The following is a 20,604-nucleotide window of genomic DNA, read 5'->3' on the forward strand; positions in this document are numbered from 1 at the left end:
TTTCCAGTTTTCAGACTGGTATAATGTGCCATTTTTACTGGGAATTAGAATATAGTTCTATAGTATTTTCCCATTCAAAATCCTATGCAGTTCTCAAATTTGTGATACATTTGGTAGACATTTAGGGATATTTATTCAAACTCTTATGTTTCTACTAAGAATTGCATATTGGTAAAGCTTTGAAAAGTGAAAGTAAGATTTCAATATTTACTTTTGAAAGTGAAGACTATGTGGCAAGTAACAAACAGATATTAACACTACTTTCAGTATGATGCCTTGCATAGTTTGAAGGTTTTTATGTTATTTAAAATTTTGATTGGGAGCCTCTCAGGAGTTTGTTATAAGATGGGAAGCTATATAAAAGTTTTAAATAAATAAGTATTACAACTGAGCTATCATTGGTAAATATTTTATACAATACATTTTTTCCTTTGTACCCAAAACACATAGAGCCCTCCTTGAAAGAGGAAAAACACTCATTCCCTTTATTAGCTAAGTGTGTATTATGATTTAATATAACATAAGACAATATGGGAAATAAAACAATAGTAAAAAAGAAAGAAATAAAAGCAGTAGAACAAAAAGTGCATATGCCTATATGCATAGGCAGGCATATATTATATTTGTATGTTATACTTGAGATCAATAGGAGCTGAGATCATAATAAAAGAAACAATACTGCTGAGCAATGAAAATGCCCTGGCTAAGATAACCCTCATTCTAATGTATTCATGGCATTAATGCAAATACCAACCACATGGAAATACATGCAGTGATAATTGTATTTCTCTGTACGAAGGGTCAAGATTATCTGTTTTCAAAAAAGAGGAAAGTAAAGACCATAATTGTTTTTGGCCACAAAAGTCTGAACATAGCCTAAACATTCTTTTCTGTCAGTTTGGTTGGTCCTAGTAATATTGTTACACAATCATGGGTTTGGAATGTCTTTCTTTCTAGTATAGTGAATGAAATTGCTGAGTCTATCATTAATCCATAGCAGGACTTAATGAAATGGGTGAAAGAGTGCTGAGTGCATGAACTGGCCATGAGAAAGTCAATTTCTGGAAAAGACTAAATGATGTTACATTTCTCTTTATTTAGTGCTGGGATCTTATTTTCTTTCTGTTTCTTGATGTTATTGTCTTCACTTTCTGCTTAACATTCTGAGGTTGAGTCCAAGCAGTGCTGCTATGGAAGTCTTTTTTTTTTTTTTTTACAAAATTTCTAAACATTCCTATTTTTTTTAACATTTTTAAAAAGAAGAGATCCTTAACAACTGCAAGGGTAGCCAATGTGTTTAAAAAAGGACCTAGCTTTTCCTTGTTCTTTATGACTAGAGACTGCCTTTCTGATGTTGCAAGTTCAAAGTATAAAGATACAGGCACTGTGGAATAATACAACAACATGGGTTATTAGCAACAACTCTGTGTCGAGCGTCCTGGTCTGTTTGAAGGACTCTCTATTATATCAGTGCTGCTTCAGTGAGTTTTGCCCCCAGAAGGTAATGTAAGTGAATTCTGTACGGGATGTGAACATGGAATTAGACTTCATTTTATAAGTGCACTTCCTTTCTTGTATCGATTGACATGAATGTGTTGGTGTTGTTCTACAGTAAGTGCCATGGATTTATTTATTGACTGTAGGACTCTGCTAAATCATCTATTCTCTGTTTGTGGGTCTCTCTGTGCCCGCTACTCCTGTCCGACACAGTCCCTCTGCAATAAAAGCCACCTTGTGGTAATGCAGGGAAATATTTATAAACAAGTACCCAATCTTTGTTGGTTTGCAAATTTGGTTTCTTAAATTACAGGATAAGAAGAGCAGCACAGACACAATCCATTAAGAAATAACTAGGTGGGTGATTCACTACCATTTGTGTAAATGGCATTAACTCTGAGCTGCCTGCACAATTTATTAATACTTCATGGGAGGAAAAAATTATTTTAATCTCATAATGGATGATGAGCTGTGAAATTGCTTCTGCAGCAGCTGGGCACCCTGGGGGAGGTGCTAGATTCTGCCACATTATGCAAGTTTCCTTTGAGATCTACTACAGTGTGCTAATCAGGCACCATCAAATGTTGAAGGAAAAGTAGTACTGTAGAGTGGAAGTGGGATGCAGGAAGATTGTAATTGTCTTTTCTGCTTCTGGGTAGACAAAAAGGAGTTTGCTTTGCAAATGGTATAAATGCTGCGAGACTGGGATGAATTCAACTGTATATGACATGATGACTTAGAGAAAAGGCTATTATTTTGTTGGAATAATATCTTCCAGTGTCATAAATTGTCTATGGGATTAATGTATCTGATTTGTTGGAGACAAAAAAATAAATTGGGATTAAAGAGAATTGAATTTGCTAGCATATGAGAAGGCATAGTCTTAACTCAATTTGTCACTGAGAATGATACTGATTTATATATGGACATTTTTTAAAATTGCACACTGGCAGAATTTAGATTTTCTTGGACTCGTAACCTGCAGAAAGCAAGTTGGAGGAACTGTTAGTTAAAATGTTCAATCTTAGAGGTTACTGGATCTAAAAGAATTTCTATGCCCTGCAGATCTGTTGAATTTTAACTGCAAAAGTGTTTTTCCGGTGAGACCGGTCTATCAGGGCAACCTGGTCTATCCAAATATGAGATGGAACATACAGCTTCTCTTTCGCCTTCCAGCCCCAATCCAGGATTCTCCCTTTATTTCTTTGTCAGTACATTTAAATTCAACTGCAAAAGTTGAATTAAATTTCAGTTTTTGTTTATTAAAGACGTGGTAGTTGAAATACCACAAATAGGAAAACTGTTCTAGAGCATATTTCTGAATATCAGAGCTCATGTAATTTTCATATTTTGAATGCTATTCTGAATGCTAGTTCCTACAAAACTTAAGGTTTTTCTTGTTGATGATGTTTGGGGGGGAGGGGAGTTGTGAATTGGTTTTGGACATATAAATGGACCTTGTTGGAGCATATGTAATAGGAATTGAATAAAGGGAATGTGTAACTGATAGTTCTTTTAGTGGATGGATCTCACTGATATTCAGTGCAATTAATCATGTCGTCATTCTGGATTTGAATTTGAAAAGATATATTTTTAGTAGTTCTAAAGTAGTTTTGTTAATCATTTCCAGAAGTTGGTCCTTATAGCTCAGACAATCTTGCCATTGATTTGTAGAATGACTCAGGTTTTATTTTTATCCATTTTGCTGTTTTGAGAGATCATTAGAACATGTGGAGCTCATAATAATGTGGGCACAATTGTACTTGAAACACTCTGCCTTTTAAAACAAAAGTCAGAGATACTGTGAAATCTTGAGCCAACAATTAGGTAGTGTTTGGGATTTATATTGGATTGATTCAGGAGTCGGATTCGATTTTTTTTAATACCAGTTCTGTGGGCTTGGCTTTGTGGGCATGGCAGGGGAAGGATACTGCAAAATCCCCATTCCCTCCCCACTCCTGGGGGGAGGTTACTAATCTTCTTTCCAGCTCTGTTCACCTGTTCAGGGCAACAAAAGAAGATCAGCTAGGAAGCAGCAGGGCCAGCCTATTTGCCAGTTTTCCAAACGACTCAAAACTTCAGCTACTGGTTCTCCAGAACCTGTCAGAACTGGCTGGATACTACCTCTGGATTGATTGGTAAAAGTTCAATCCAAAACAATTTAAATAAACAATCTGACTTGACCTGTTCTGTATAGATTTCCCACTTTCCAAAAATGCACGTTGTAATTTTGAAGACCTCCTAGAAGTTTTGATGGTGATAGTGGATAAGAGTGCACCACTACTGGTTGAAAATATTTTCCCTTTGTTGCCCCCTAATTAAACTATCCAGTTTAATTCTGGATGCATTCTAGATAGGGCTATTGATAATATTTAGAAACTCTAGCTTTCTTTGCAATGCCCACCCACCCATCTCCCACGTCTAGAATATGCTTCGCAAAAGGATGAATTAGCTTCTGGACTACTCATCTGTAAGCTTGCTGAAGGCATTTCAATTTATTTAGATTGTTAATGTTTGCACAGATTAATTATTACTCTTCTGTATTCATACATTTTGAAGGTATGAGGGGTTTATTTTATAAATCTTTTTCAAGAAAACTTCAATTTACAATCCATAGACTGCTAGTAATTGGCAAAGGATTATTAGTGAAGAGGCTGGATAAAATATTAATAGTAATCTAGTGTACCTCTTGTATATTACATTTAATGTTATACTACACTTTTCGGTGTAATTTGCTTCATCAATGTCTATTTGTATAGTCCCTGTATTTGAATTTTTGTGTAATGCTGGTGTGAACTAACCTTTACACATATAATATTTGAACCATACTAGGCTGGATCAGTAGCTTATATCTGGAGTGTTAAAAAGAGAATGGCCAATATTAGCAACAGCAATAGCACTTATATACTGCTCCATAGTGCTTTTCAGCCCTCTCTAATCAGTTTACAGAGTCAACATATTGCCTCCATCAATGAGGACCCCATTTTATTGACCTCAGAAAGATGCAAAGCTGAGTCCACCTTCAGCTAATGAGAATTGAACTGTTGGTAGTCAGCAGCAGTAGCCTGCAGTACTGCATTCTAACTCTGCGCCACCACGGTAGAATCCTGGCTTAAGATTTTAAACTGATATTTTCCCAGAATTTTCTCTTTTAGATATTATATGAGATTTTGATTTAAAACAAATTGGGATCATGGCACAACAGGTGGCATACCGTATAGAAAGAGAAAAAGCATCACATTTATTTTTTATTTGTTCAACCAAAGAGACCAATAACATTAATTCTAATAAGGGCCAAGAAGCTCTGAGATGTATGAAATTTAAATGTGCTGTAGGTAGTGATCTCTAATGATTCTGTTCCACTGGGTCTCCCTTTTGTTCTTCTAATGTTTATATTTATCAGACATACAAATGGAAAATATTGGTTGAGAATTACAGCAAGATTCTTCATTCTTTGATTACTGGACTTCAGCCACATAACTGCTGTTATACACAGGATACAATAAATGTGGCACATTTGTTTTGGTGGTAATTGCAAGCTGGAAATCAAGGGTTTCCTGAAGTCTCTCTTGAGATTTTTGTGGGATTTTTCTGAATACTTGGTTGCAAATTGTGTCATGGCATCCCCTAACTATTATGGAATAATGAAAGGCAAGAATTGACATCACCTACATAAAGTTGGTATGTGCTATGCCAAAGCAGCCCATTGCTACAATTGCCTGTTTTCCATACTCTGTTTCTTCCTTGTAAATGAGAGTTTCTAAAAACATTAAATCTTAAATCCAGCCTAACCAAAGTTTAGTTTTTCATTTTGGATTATGTACCGTGTGACTTTTGGAGGGACATTTTTATTCTAGGAAAATGACAAGCCAACAAGATGCTATAATTGCCCTGATTTTTAGAAGTGGTGCAATACTACAGATCTGATGTACTGCAAGACATGAATCAGAAAAAATTCTATTAAAAAATCTCTTGAATGGCTGACACGGGACTATTCTCCACAATGATTAATTTGACTTGGTCATTATGAACACAGACAAGTCTGACAAAATTGCATTTCATTCCCAACTGAATTCATAAAATTGCTGTACACATAATAAGAAATTATAGTCCTATGCTATCTACTATATTTGACAGGATTTCAGCTCTGGGAAAAATGGGGATGGGGGAAAGACCAGGAGAGGAAATGGAGAAGCAGTTTAAAAGGCTACAATTTATTATCTTTTGCTATAGCTTGATATCCCAGTTACTCAATTCAAATTCCCCATTAAAGTTCCAGTGAAAGTCACTTTGAATGGTTCTGGAAATAGCTGCTTTATTATTCTCAGATTTGAAAGGCAGGAGTTTTTATTTCTGTGAGGCTGTTCAACCAGATTGTGAAGGAAACACACATGGCCATATCATATTGGATTGAGGGGAAAAAATGATTTTCCCAAAATGGCCTCTTTTGCACTTACTGAAACAATAAACTCCTGCAGTCCTTTACAGCAAATGAGAATATTTACTTCCCAGCTAAATACTCTTAGTGGAAAAAAACAATGCTATGCTATTCTTTCTCGTTCATCAACGACTTCACATGAGAATTGCCAGAGAATTAATGGGAACCTGAGAAAAATACATGCATTTGAACCAATGTAATCTTCTCTATGCAGTTTCAAAATAGAACATTAGACTCCTCAAAGCAGGGAACCCTGAGAAGTTAGGCAAGATATGGTGTAATCGTATTTAGAATAAAGATTCCAAGTCCTGAAATAAATAATGCAATTTATATCAAGTGGTGGTTGATTAGTTGTAGGTAGATGTGGGCAGTATAACATTCAAAGATACATAGGTTTGGCAAAGTAAAACCAAATAAATGTTATGTGAATTCCTGTATTGAACTAGAGGATGCATTCTATGGCCCTTGTGAATCTTTACAATTATGTGGCGGAAAGTACAAAGTTCAAGTACATGTCTTTATATAAATGATCCCCGATTCAATACCTGTGATTTTAAGATGTGGCTGGACCTAGAATTCATATTTCATTAAGCCATGATTAGTTTAAGTAGGGTTCATTGAACATATCACAATTGGCTGGGCATTCCCAGCTGACGTTCATGGTGAAGGTGGGACTAGAATTGATGTTCTCCTATTTTCTAGCCTGGTGCCTTAACCACTAGACCTAATTAACTCTCTTATTATTAATGGTATGACACATAGAAAATACAATTTTTGAAAGAATGGCTGTAGTGTTGTGCAGCAAAAGTTGTGTGGCCAGTAATTACCTCCAGGAGAAGACAGAATGGGGTGTTAGATCCATCCTGTTCCATTTTACACTGACAGATGAATTTATATTACTTGGTCTGTTTTCCTTGCAGTTCACCAGAAACAATTTCTCTGCTGCTTTCTCTCTTAAACTTATATTTGTTCTGAATGTTATTTGACAGGGCAAATATTTACCTCCAATAATGATGAAAATCTCCATCCTTCTAACTGTGAATAACATTCTTTGAATCAATGTTTGTCTGAAGCTTCCAGGATCCCAGCAGATAATCACAGTGAACATGACATGACGGAGAATTGGGGTCACTTGATATTTGTCAGGTTTCTAAGGAGAGCATTTTCTTGAATTCCTGCCTGACCAAGTAATGTTCTTTGTGATTAACAATTGCACACAATGTCTGTCTTGATGGAACTGTTCATCTATAGAATTGAAAGGATTTTTCATTTACTACCCATTTTACACGTGAGGAGTACTGAGGCATAAAAAGGGATTTGTTTTTATTGTTATTGAGCAAGAGATGACATGAATAGCCAGATTTGTACAAGATTACATTAATTTGGAATTAGAGTATTCAGATGCAAAAGAGGATAGGGGTCACAAAGCTTTTGCAATGGCATAGAAGGAGTAATTTTGCAATTCCCACATGTTGCTCTGGAATGCAGATTGCCCATCTTTGGTCTAGAGGTTTTAAATGTGGACGGTATTGTTCTGAATGACTGTCTCATCCATTTGCTCTGCTTCCTTCCACAGGAAGTACATAAGAGCACCGGAGACCAGTGGTTTTACAGAGGCCTCTCTGGGAAGCTCCCAGGCAGGACACAAGTAAAGTAGCATTTTGTCATTCAGTTACTGGTAGTTCTCAACCTATAACCATTTGTTTAGGGACCATTCAAAGTTACAACAGCATTGAAAGAAATGAACTATGACTGGTTCACACCATTACTACCATTGCAACATCCCTAAGGTCTGGTGATGAAATTTTGGGTGCTTGGCAACCAGCATGTATCTACGATAATTGCAGCCTCCCAAGGCTGCGTGAGTGCCATTTGCGACCTCCATAGCTGGCTGCTGATAAAGTCAATAGGGAAAGCTGGATTTGCTTAATAACCTCATGATTCACTTAACAACTGCAGCCATTTGCTTAACATCCATGGAAAAAATGGTCATAAAATTTGGGGTGACCCACTTAACAACTATCTTGCACAGCAACAACATTTTTCAATCCAGTTGTGGTCATAAGTCAGGGACTACCTGTACTAGCCCTGAGAATCATAAATTATCTATTATGAAAATAATACAGAATTAGCATCACTGGTAGACTTTTATAAGGTTATTCCCCCCATTAGGTTGTCAAGTCTCATTTTCCAACCCAATCAGCCTGTGCTCAACTCTGTTCTTATTGTATAAATTACACAGTTTGTTAAAGTGTTGTACAAAGAAGCATTTCTTTTCATCTGTTCTAAATCCCACCCCATCCTTGAGTTTCCTGGAAGAATTCTAAATTGTAGTATTATGAGAGACAGAAAAATATATTATTATCCACTTTCTTCCCTTCATGTATGACACTTGTCCTTTATTGCATCTTCAAGGGAATAATAATGAGTGTGGTTTCACACTTGTGGTTTTCCTACTACTGGACTCTCTACCGTTAGTCCAGCTGTGTTGGATTACATTCCCAGATGCTTTTCATATTGTTTAGTAAAAGTTCTTCTTTTTTTTTTTTTGCATGTATGAAACCTTGATTTTATTTCACATCTAATTGTTTTCTATTTTGTCCAGTACTCAAGAGTTGAGCCAAGTGTGGAAACTCCACACAACTGCAATTAATTAATTAATGGAAGTAGCTGGTAATACTTCTCCCCCCCTATTTTTTTTTGGGGGGGGGGAGTTGCTGGCATGCTTCCAAACCAAATGCTAGATTGCATCTTTCCTTTTTTTAAAAAATTTTCTATGATAATATGGAGACTAATATGTTTCTCTGTGCAGCAAATCAATATGCTTAGAGATGGAAAAAGAATCATCTGATACAAGAATCCTGGTAGATACTAAGTAGGTGCTAGTGATATATTGCTGTTCTTGAAAGCTACATTGGGAATTGCAGGCCTAGAATATGTATAGTAAAGATTTTAAGGTCTGCATTCTTGAATCAGGTTCTAATAGTTTGTCTTTATTCCTGCTGATTTTTACATTCATTTACATACAGAAAAGCTTTTGAAGCTGATATAACAGGAGAGATTTGAACAAAATAAAGGCTTAGATTAAAGGCTCATGCAGCCATGTAGAGAGGATTAAAAGCAATATTTTCAGAAAGGCTTTTGCAGATGAACTTTTAATGAGGTTTTCAAGTGGAACTATTGCATCTGTGGTTTATTACTATGACTTTATACTAATGGTAGACTCTGCACAGCATTTTACTGTTTTTGGTTATTGTTTTAAAGCTGGCTGAAACACATACTACCATTAGAAGAAAAAAAGATACTTCATTAAATTGTCAACTAATTGTATCAGTAAAAAGCAGATAGAAGTACATCAGTAAAATCCTGAAGAGAATTCAGTGTATATCTTTTAGAAGTCCCAGTGAAAAGGATCTGCAGATAATTATACCTTCTTAAAGGCAAATTTATAAGTCAGGCTTAATGTGTGTGGAGGGTCATATAGTAGAACCTCTGGTCAAAAATGCTTCTGACCACGACCAAATTGTGTTCCAATCAAAAATTCACAATTTTTTTCCTTGCGGCCAATTTCCCCGTTGGCACATTTTTTTTGTAAGCGCCAAATTTCCAAAATTAGGTTTGGATCACGACAAATCAGATTGCGACCAAAGTTTATGGTCATGACCAGAGGTTCTACTGTATTGGCAAAAGTGGACTTGGAGTTTAAGCAAAATAATATATGTATGATATGTTTCCAAGCCACATATAGAAAGATCAATGTTAACAGAAACCTTGTGATATCCCTCTAAGTGACATTGATACTATTTGGGAGTTTTGAAACAGTTTGGGTCCTAACAGCTGGAAAAGGCTGCACAATATAAACATACATCCCATAATCCATTCACTACAGCCATTTTTGCCTCTTTCTATCTTTACACTTACAAACACACTCAGGAACTTTAAAAGAGATGATAGACACTCCTTTCTTCTTGCCATTATGAGGAAATTTGCTGTTTCTCTGCTATGTTGGCAGAGAAATAATGATCCTTCCAAAAAAAAATTGCTGCGAGAGATGAGAAGAAAAATGTTCTCTCCTCAATAATCATTACCAAAATTGTTGTTTCTGAAGTATAAGCAGTGGGAAAACAGCAGATATGATTTTTGCTACCCAGCAGACGGGCGATCAGTTGGATGATAGAAAAAAGTTAGGGTTCCACACACTCTGGCAGGTGGCCAGGAGGGTGGCAGAGGGCCTCTTGCATCCTGTGGTTACCCATATGGAATCTGAGTAGTGACATCATGCATGCAAAACTTTCTGTGCACCAGATTTTCTCTGGGTGTTATTAGCATGCCTCTCCATTCACCATTACTTCAATTTGTTATTACCTTCAGTGACCAGTATTCCATTTAGAAGAGCATGAAGGTTAAATCTTACCAGTTTTTTTTTATTTAAAAAAACACCAAAATATTATAAAATAAAATTCAATAGAAATAATACAATGGTAAAATAAACGGCCATGTTGAAATGATTGATATAATTAATGGTGATGAATTTTACAGGTAATGGAAAGAAACTTTGATCACATTCAAAGAAATTGAATCGTACTGGTCTGCTAATAAAATATATACAATCTGTGCCACTTGGAAATTTATTTAATGAACGAATTACCACAACTTTACAGTTTACATATCACCTTTGGGGGCTGCTCAAAATACTCCTGGAGGCTACACAATATAAGCTGTGTGTGTGTGTTTGGCAGAATCTAAGGGGAGATGATTCCCAAAGTAACTCTTGCTTTCCTCAATCTGTGTTAGTGGCATTATGCAGCGCAGTGATAACAGACAAACACAAAAAGAATTGTTTTATTGCAGCTGATTGCAAGGGGCAGGTAGAACTGGGGTTTTTTTTGGTCAGACATACCTTATGCATGGTAGATCTATACATTGAAAAAGCTTAATCTGCCCTGAAACTTGCCAATTGCTGATATTCAGCATTTTAAGAAAAAATGCATTGACCTCTATATTTATGACTATATCTCCTAGGTCCGTTTTGTTTATTTGAATAGATATCTTAAATATTAAATATTTTCTGTATGTAGTTTTAGACAGTATTATATTCATATGGCACTTGATTGAATTGTGGGCACCGTGGTGGGAGCCAAATTAATGGCAATTATCTTTAACAAAATAATATTTTGGGATTTCACTACGTTTCAAAAATAATTAAAATTCCTTCTCATCCATTCAGTGATTTACTTCCTATTACCTTACATTTTCCTTATCCATATTCCAAGCTCTCTATGTAAAACAATGATAGGCAGCATTTTTAAAAAAAATATAAGGTGTATTCACACATTAGTAACACGCTAGAAGCTGGAGAAAACATTGGAGAAACATAGATGCTCTCTCTTTTTTTCTATCCATCTTGCTGCTGGTTATCCTCTTCTTCTGTTTCCTTCCTCCTTTTTCTGCATTGTAGACTTTACCAGAGAGCTAGATGTTTTCTAATGGATCCAAAATATGACAATTTGGGCCTGGTCATTTATGCCTCAAGTGAAAACACTCTGTTGATCTGTTTGTTTTCTTAGCTATCCATAGTATTCTCAGTTTTCTAATAAAACAAAGCATGAAGTACAATAAATATTAATGAATAAAAACCCACAGTACAAAAACTCATAACATTACCAAGAGGGGAAATCTAGATTCAAGTGAGTTGAGTTGGAAAAATTGTGCTTTCTGGTCTCAACCTCTTCATGGAACTGGGACTAGTAGCTCTCTAAATAAAGCACTAGTAGCTTTATTTAGATGAATCTTTAGATGAATCTTCAGATGGGTTGACTAGAGATGGAATATGTTGTCCTAAACATACTTTGGCACCAAGCCATAGAGGGCTTCATCATGCAAAGACTAGCACTTTGAATTATACTCTGAAATCAAGGCTGAAAAGATAGGTATAATATACACATATTGTAGCAGCAAACTTCAATCAATAAGCATTTTGAATCAAGAATGATTTCCAGCCAGTCTATAAAGGTAGCACTTAAAACCCGGAAAAGCTCCTAGAGGTGCTTTCATTCCCTCCAGTTTACTAGAGGAAAATAAAGATTGGTGGGCCATTGCCGGCTGCCCTGTTTACTTATATTACCAGCTCAGGAGATTTTCTGTCTGAAGGGAATGGGGCCATAGTCTATAACAGTACTTCTCAACCTTGGCCCACCTGAAGATGCGTGGACTAAAATTCCCAGGATTCTGGGAGTTGAAGTCCATGCATCTTCAGGTGACCAAGGTTGAGAAACACTGGTCTATAAGAATAAAGGAATTGGACTTAATGGACTTAAATTACAAATTAAATTTGTAATCTAAATTACAAACTTAGTAGCTTGTCTCAAGCAATCTAGAAAATACCTTTATTTAAAAATATCGGATCAGGTCTAAAGTGAAAATATCTTTCTGAGGAGCAGATGGGATTTAGACTACACCATTTAACTAAAAAATACATATCCCAAAGGATTCCTTTTTGCAACCTCTCTGGATTTCAAATCATTTTTTTATTTGATTCCAAGGTACTGGATATGGGAAAAACTAATAGGATCCTCAGTGGATAAAATATTGTTCCTTCTTACTTAGACTCTTTATTCCATCACCTTAATATATTTCCTGGATGTTATTTTTCTGGAGCTGTTTCCATCCAGACAGAGGTAAGGCAAGAGTACATTCTAGTACTCTTATTTTTCAATATGTATATTAATTCAATAATTCAAGCTCTGAGGTCTTCTGATTCTCACTCTCCACATGGCTGTAGGTTGTGCAATTCTAGCTTTGCTATATGCAGACAACATAGCAATTTTGTCTGTCTTTACCAATGGGAATGAGACAGGCATTGAGGTCATTGACTTTCTTTTGCCTAAACAACAACTTATGGCAAATCATCAAAAGTTTTATTTTATTTTATTGCACTATGTGTTTATAAGATGGATAAATAGCTAATTAATGGGACCCCAATAAATTAAATGAATACTTATAAACATGTTGGGGGCAATTCCAGGCGTCCTTATCTTGGACTTCACATTTATTGGGGCCAACATAGCTCCTCAACCATCTACAGATTTCTTCCATCAAAGGGGCACATTTTATTCCAATAGCTCGCAAGATCTTCCTTGCTAAGGTTATTTCTAAGCTTCTTCATGGTGTTGAGATTTGCACTTTTAAACCCCGGAAGCTATCCATGGTGCATCAAGAATGCTGCCTTACACATAGAGACAGGTTTAGTTTCCCTGGGTGCCAATGCCTGGTACTACCTCATTAATTTCCAGTTAAAATTGTTTTTTTTCCCTGGCTCCAGTGATTTTCAGATACTATTTTAATTCAGCCTGGCTAATAAAAGCTAACCACAGACTATAGTCTTTTTTGGAAAGGTTCTGTTTATTAGGGTTTAAAAATGCCAAGAATCATCATAAAGAACTTAGCTGAGATATTGATTTACAAACCACTCCAAACCTAATATTCAGCCCCACAGTTTCAGAATTTTTCTCAGATTGGCATGTGTCATTATCCTATCTCACTATTATAACTCTGAACTGTTGTTGGGCATTCACCTTGGCCAGAGGGCATCCATTACTGCCCCCAATCCTATAGGGGGTATTCTGCAATGTATATGCCAATATGAATATCTTTCTGTGGAATTCATAAACCACACATTCCTTTGTTTACTCTCTTTACAGGGAATATTGAAATTTTTTCATTTATCCCATTTTAAAGAACTGCCTTGGTAGAGATGTGATGCTTATCAGTCATTTCTTCTATCCTGTTAGGACACTGATGCATTTGCCCAGGTTGCCTGATTTTGTGCCTACATTTGTTCTATTCCCCGCCCCTTTTGATTATAGATTAGCACTAATCCTAGTGATCATCACCACTATTATTGTTATATCAGTTTTATTTTTGGTTATAGTAGTGCCCAATGATCTATGCTTCTCTCTACTGTATATTTGCTAGTGCCATATGATTATGATTGCAATAATAGGATCACAACAAGGAAAGGATAGCAAAACCCAAAATCATTTTAGTATTTTCATTTAATAGTTTTCAAGAGCTGATTATTATTTTATAGATTCGTAGATAACAGTTAAAAACTACATGCATGTATTATCAGGCGTATTCCATGTAGTTTTAATCATTCGAGTGGATTAAGGAAATTAACTCCCAACTATCTTAAATCAAAGATAATAAGTGCCAGGACTGTGAGAAATGGGCATGATTCAATTTGAGATTTTAGGGCAAACCGATTAAATTTAATCTGCTTTGAGATTGCATTTGAAAAAGCAAACTCATAGGCTACATCCGCACTTCTTCAATTACATTTTTTTTTTTTTTTGGCAAAATGAAATGGTTGATTGTTTTGAGAACAGAGCCAGCAAGTTTAAGGGTGAAAAATACTGATTTTACATAGAGCTCCAGTACTACTACAGAGTCATAAACTAATGCATTGATCCAACTTTTTCCACATTGACTTCATCATGATGAACCAGCTTTTCTTTTACTGTATTATCCATTAATACAGTATCTCCCTCTTGTAATTTCAATATAAATTTTTGGTAAATTATATGCTAGCCATTTCTCTGGTTTATTTGCAAATTCGAAATTTTGACTTTACATAATTCTTTTTTATTTTACTCCTAAAGTGTTTTCGTAAAAGCTTAATTTGCTAAGACGTACTTGTCTTCTGTGGAAATTTCTTTTTTTTTCCATACAAAATAGCTTGTGTTTTTTCTTGACTCTTCTTTTTTAGTTCACTATTAGGTTGTATAAAATAACCTCTAGTAAAAACTTAAGGGACATGGTGGCTCAGTGATTAAGACACTGAGCTTGTCAATCAGAAAGGTCAGCAGTTTGGTAGTCCCTAGCACCATGTAACTGAGTGAGCTCCTGTTAGTTATCCCAGCTTCTGTCAACCTAGCAGTTTGAAAGCATGTAAAAACGCCAGTAGAAAAATAGGAACCACCTTTGGTGGGAAGATAACAGCATTCCATGTGCCTTTGGTGTTTAGTCATGCACTGGTTCTTGGGTTTTGAAACTGAGATGAGCACTGCCCCCTAGGGTCGGGAATGACTAGCACATATGTGTGAGGGGAACCTTTATTTTTATCTAATAAAAACTTTTAAGTCAGTACCTTTATCTAAATTATTTTCAAAAAATGTTTAAATTTCAATTTATAATTTTCCACCATTGCATCTTTCTGTAGCAATTTTTAAGTTATCCTCCATCAAAAAGAACTAAATGTTCTTTTATAAACCAAACTTATAATCATCAAAAATGTCTTTAGTAATAGCTCTACTTCAGAAACCTTAATAGCCAATAGCCATCCAGTGGGATCCCACAGGGTTGGCCTCCTCAGGGTGCCGTCGGCCAGACAGTGTCGGCTGGTGACCCCCAGGGGGAGAGCCTTCTCTGTGGGAGCGCCTTCCCTCTGGAATGAGCTGCCCCCGGAGCTTCACATAATCCCCAACCTCCTGTCCTTCCGATGTGCCCTAAAAAATTGGCTTTTCCAGCAAGCCAGCCTGGCCTGTTAATTTTATATAATTTTTAAAATGTTATTGTTATATTAATTGGGTTTGTTTTTTGGATACGTATCTAATTTCCTTTTAACTTTTGTGATATGTGTTTTTTAATGTTGTAGGCCGCCCTGAGTCCTTGGGAGAAGGGCGGCATATAAATCCAATAAATCCAATCCGAATCCAATTCTTTGAAATCCAAATCATGTTTTAATTTAAGGCATAATTTATCAGTATCTGCCATGCTCATCAATCAGTAAAATCAGTGGTTGTACTTGGGGATTTATATACAAAACAATTCTGTTTCTTTTTTTTCTTCCCGCTGAAATGAATTATTCACTCAAGTTTTTATAAATCAAACATCTTAATGTCCTTTTTTTCTAATGTGCCTTTTTTGAGCAAATTACAGCTTAATTTTTTTTAAAATAATGATTTCTTCCTTTTTGAGGAGCATTTGCTGCATTTATATTTCACGTAAAGCATTTGTAAGCCATAATCAAACCAAACATTTAAAAAAATCTATGGGGCCTAGTTCAGTATCATACATTTCAGTTTCCTGTTGCACCTGTTAGAGTTTTTATGTAATCTCTTCTGATACCGCAGTTAGGTATTGCCTTTCTAGAAATTCTCTTGCCTTTTGGATTGAATTCAATTGAAAAAACTGCTGTTTAAAAGTAAAAATTATACCTTCCAATTTGTTGCATAAAAATGGGATCTTTTTCTGCTTTAGTCTCTCATCAAAGGAAAAAAAAACCTTTCCCTTATGAAAAAATATAATTAAATAATTACAAAAAAACCCAAGTATTATTCATCTATTATTAATCTTCAGTCTTCTATTAAAAAGCTGCTGCAAAACTTGATCCCTTGTCTTCTTCCTGTAAAATTGCACCAAAACTTTGGAACATTTCTTAATCTTGCAAACTTTATATTTATTTTGTATACTTTATTGATTTCTGTTTCTTCCAATCCCAATTAAAAAAAATTACTATAGCTTTAGTAATTTTTCTCTTAATATCTTCAGTAGAATCCTCTGTGATCAATCTAAATCTCATTCAAAATTCCTTTAGTCTCAATTCAAATAGACATATGTGCATTACGGAGACCTGGTTGGGCCATGAGAGGGGTGTGCCCCTTAGCGAACTATGCCCACCAGGCTTCCGGGCGTTTCACCAGCCGAGAGCCCACGGCAGGGGCGGTGGGGTGGTGGTGGTTATTAGGGAAAGTCTCAGACCTCAGGAGGTCACTGTGCCTCAGATAGGCAGGTGTGAGTCCCTCTTTGTGAAGTGGGGCCTTGGAGCTCAGGTGGGCCTTTTTGTTACGTACCTGTCTCCCTGCTACATTTCATCAGCCCTGCTGGAGCTGCTGAATGTGTTAGCTGGATTGGTGGTTGATTTCCCCAGGCTCATGGTCCTGGGGGATTTCAATCTGCCTTCCATTGGCGAGACATCCGAGTCAGCTCGGGAGTTCATGGCTTCCATGACAGTTATGGACCTAACTCAGTTAATTCAAGACCCCACCCATAATGGGGGACACACGCTCAACCTGATTTTTGTCTCTGGGCAGTGGATGAATGATCTAGATTTAGGGGATATTTCTATTCAACCCTTGTCATGGTCTGATCATTTCCTCATCAGGCTTGACTTCCATACCGCTACCCCTCGCCGCAGGGAGGCGGAACCGACTAGATGATTCTGCCCCAGGCACCTGATGGACCCTGAAAGGTTCCTGATGGAGCTTGGGACTTTTCCTGAATCCCTTGCTCACAACTCGACCGAGGCCCTAGTGGAAGCCTGGGATAGGGCTGCCTCTGGGGCCTTGGATCGCGTTGTGCCTTTGCGGCCTCTGACCCGGTGTCGATCCCGGGGGGCTCCCTGGTTTACCGAGGAGCTCCGGAAGATGAAATGCCGGAAAAGACGCCTAGAGAGTGGCTGGAGGGCCAGCCGGTCCGAATCTGATCGAAGACTAGTAAGAATTCATATTAAATCCTACTTAGTGGCGATAGAAGCGGCAAAATGGCAATATTTTTCCGCTCTTGTCGCGTCTGTAGATAACCGCCCAGCTGCCCTGTTTAGGGTGACCCGCTCCTTACTTAACCAAGGAACTGGGGAAGACACCTTGCAGGGTAGGGCTGAAGAATTTGTTCAGTATCTGCAGGATAAAATCGCTCAGATCCGGACAGGCTTGGACTCTGACTGGGTAGATTCAGACGAGCCGATGGGGATGAATCTTGAGGAGAGAGTCTGGGATGGGTTTGACCTGTGACCCCCGAAGGCATGGACAGGATTATGGGGAGACTCAGTGCTGCCACTTGTGTGCTGGACCCGTGTCCCTCTTGTTTAGTTTCGGCTTCCCAGGAGGTGACACGAGGCTGGCTCCAGGCGATTACCAATGTTTCATTGAGAGAGGGGTTCTTTCCCACCTCCTTGAAGGAGGCAGTGGTGAGGCCCCTTCTTAAGAAGCCTTCCCTGGACCCAGCTTCTTTAGCCAACTATCATCTGGTGTTCAACCTTCGCTTTGTAGCAAAGGTTGTCGAGAGTGTGGTAGCACATCAGCTTCCCCAGTACCTGGATGAAGCTGTCTACCTGGATTCGTTTCAGTCGGGTTTCAGGCCTGGGTACAGCACGGAGACAGCATTGGTCGCATTGGTTGATGATCTCTGGTGGGCCCGGGACAGGGGCTGCTCCTCTGTCCTGGTCCTATTTGACCTCTTGGCGGCTTTCGATACCATCGACCATGGTATCCTACTGTGACAACTTGGGGGGTTGGGAGTGGGGGGCACCATTTTACGGCGGTTCTCCTCCTACCTGTCGGATCTGTCGCAGTTTGTATTGACTGGAGGGCAGAGATCGACCCCCAGGCGCATCACTTGTGGGGTGCCCCAGGGGTCGGTTCTCTCACCCCTCCTGTTCAACATATACATGAAACCGCTGGGCGAGATCATCCGTGGTTTTGGGGTACGGTATCATCAATATGCTGATGATACCCAACTTTTCATCTCTACCCCAAACCACCCAAACGATGCCCTCGACGTGATGTCCCAATGCCTGGAGGCTGTGCGGATCTGGATGGGGAGGAACAGGCTCAAGCTCAATCCCTCCAAGACTGAGTGGCTGTGGTTTCCATCATCCTGATTTGTACATCTTGTTCCATCTTTGACGATAGGGGGAGAAATTTTAGCCCCCTCAGAGAAGGCTCGCAATCTGGGAGTCCTCCTGGATACGCGGCTTAGTTTAGAAAAACACCTGACAGCCGTGACCAGGGGGGGCTTTTACCAGGTTCGCCTGGTACGTCAATTGCGCCCCTTCCTGGATCGGGATGCTCTGTGCACAGTCACTCATGCCCTCGTCCTTTCTCGCCTGGACTACTGCAATGCTCTCTACATGGGGCTGCCCTTGAAGAGCACCCGGAGGCTTCAGCTGGTCCAGAATGAGGCCGCACGGGTTGTCATGGGGGTACCTAGGTGCTCCCATGTTACACCCCTTTTAGGCGGCCTGCACTGGTTGCCGGTTGTTTTCTGGGTGCGATTCAAGGTATTAATTATGACCTTTAAAGCGCTCCATGGCTTAGGCCCAGGGTACCTGCGAGACCACCTACTGCCACCAGTAGCCTCCCACCATCCAGTACGATCCCACAGAGTTGGCTTCCTCAGGGTGCCGTCGGCCAGACAGTGTCGGCTGGTGACCCCCAGGGGGAGAGCCTTCTCTGTGGGAGCACCTTCCCTCTGGAATGAGCTGCCCCCGGAGCTTCGCCTAATCCCTGATCTCTGGTCCTTCCGACGCACCCTAAAAAGTTCGCTTTTCCAGCAAGCCGGCCTGGCCTGTTAATTTTAACTCATTTTTAAATGTATTGTCTTATAAATTCGGATATGTATTTATAAATTTTGGATATGTATTTAATTTCTTTTTAAGTTTTGGGATGTGTGTTTTTTAATGTTGTACACTGCCCTGAGTCCTTTTGGAGAAGGGCGGCATATAAATCCAATAAAAACAAACAAACAAACAGATCATCTAAGTTCTCTTTACAACTCTCACTCTATAACTTATGTCTTACTCTCCAATGTTTCCATGTTGTCGTTAACTTGTTTTATATTCCCAGACACCTATTCTACTGAGCTTTCCACCTTCCATCCATAACCTCTTTCATCTTTACATGCCTTTCATCCAATCTCTTTTTTTTCAAAAGCTGTCCAAATGATCCTGGACAGTCCTAGGTTATTGGACAGTTGCTGAGACATTTTCTGAAGCAAATCTGATGTAATTCCTCTCTCTGCAGGTTGCTCTAGTGATCTTCTCTCTCTTTATATACCTAGTGGATCCAGGTTTGGTCATTCTACATGTTCCTATCCACCATATATTTTATTCTCTGTCTACAAATCTGGCCTCATAATAAGGAGGTATTCATCTAAAAGACCATAAGAAGCTAGTTTGGGTTATAAAAGACTAATGCAACTTAAATATCTCAGAATTAAATCTTTCTTCAGCTCAAAAGCATTCTTCTGATTCAGAGCATCAAGAACTGCTATATTTAGATCATTCTCTAAGCAACTAAAACAAGACACAACTCACTGGCTATCACAGTATTTAGAATTCTTGCTCAAATTTTTCCAGACCTCAGTAGCTTATGTCACAGAATCAAAGAACAAGGAGCCTTAAATACACTATTATTTAAAGTAATATGTTCTCCATCAGTTGTCACTTCTCATAATGATGTGCATGATGGCTTAAATTATGGTATTATTTAGTAAATAAATTATTGTATTAAATAGTTACAATATGTAAGTTATTGTATATATTAATATTTAATTTAAAACAGTCAACAGCCCATTTTACTCATTCAGATAATATAGCCCTTTATATTATTATAAATATATCTCAAATTTAAGCAGTCATTGCATTGAAGGAACTGAGATTCCTCATTATTCAAAACAGTATTGAATGGAAAAATGTATATAAATTTTGTCCATACAGCTAGTCCTTGACTTATAAATATTCATTTAGTGAATGTTCAAAGTTACAAGCACTTAAAACTAATTTATGATCATTTTTCACACTTTTGACCTTGCAACGTCTCCATGGTGATGTGAACAAAATTTGGACTCTTAGCAACCAGCATGTACTTATGACGGTTGCAGTGTCATGT

The 20,604-nt window shown here is 37.9% G+C and overlaps 1 protein-coding gene across 5 annotated transcripts in view; it reads left to right on the forward strand.

The window, feature by feature from the left end:
* The window catches only part of TOX2 (TOX high mobility group box family member 2), a 244,244-nt gene that overhangs the window by 121,230 nt on the left and 102,410 nt on the right, over positions 1-20,604 (forward strand). For 3 of the 5 annotated variants that reach the window (XM_081948603.1, XM_081948599.1, XM_081948601.1), the window contains exon 3: positions 7,512-7,583. The exons of the other annotated variants lie outside the window; for them this stretch is intronic. In XM_081948603.1, the coding sequence (XP_081804729.1) occupies positions 7,512-7,583 (72 nt within the window). The remainder of the gene's footprint in view (positions 1-7,511; positions 7,584-20,604) is intronic. 5 annotated transcript variants of the gene reach the window in all.

Source organism: Natrix helvetica, assembly GCF_964273705.1.
Source record: "Natrix helvetica genome assembly, chromosome: 3".
In the NCBI taxonomy this organism is placed as follows: Eukaryota; Metazoa; Chordata; class Lepidosauria; order Squamata; family Natricidae; genus Natrix; species Natrix helvetica.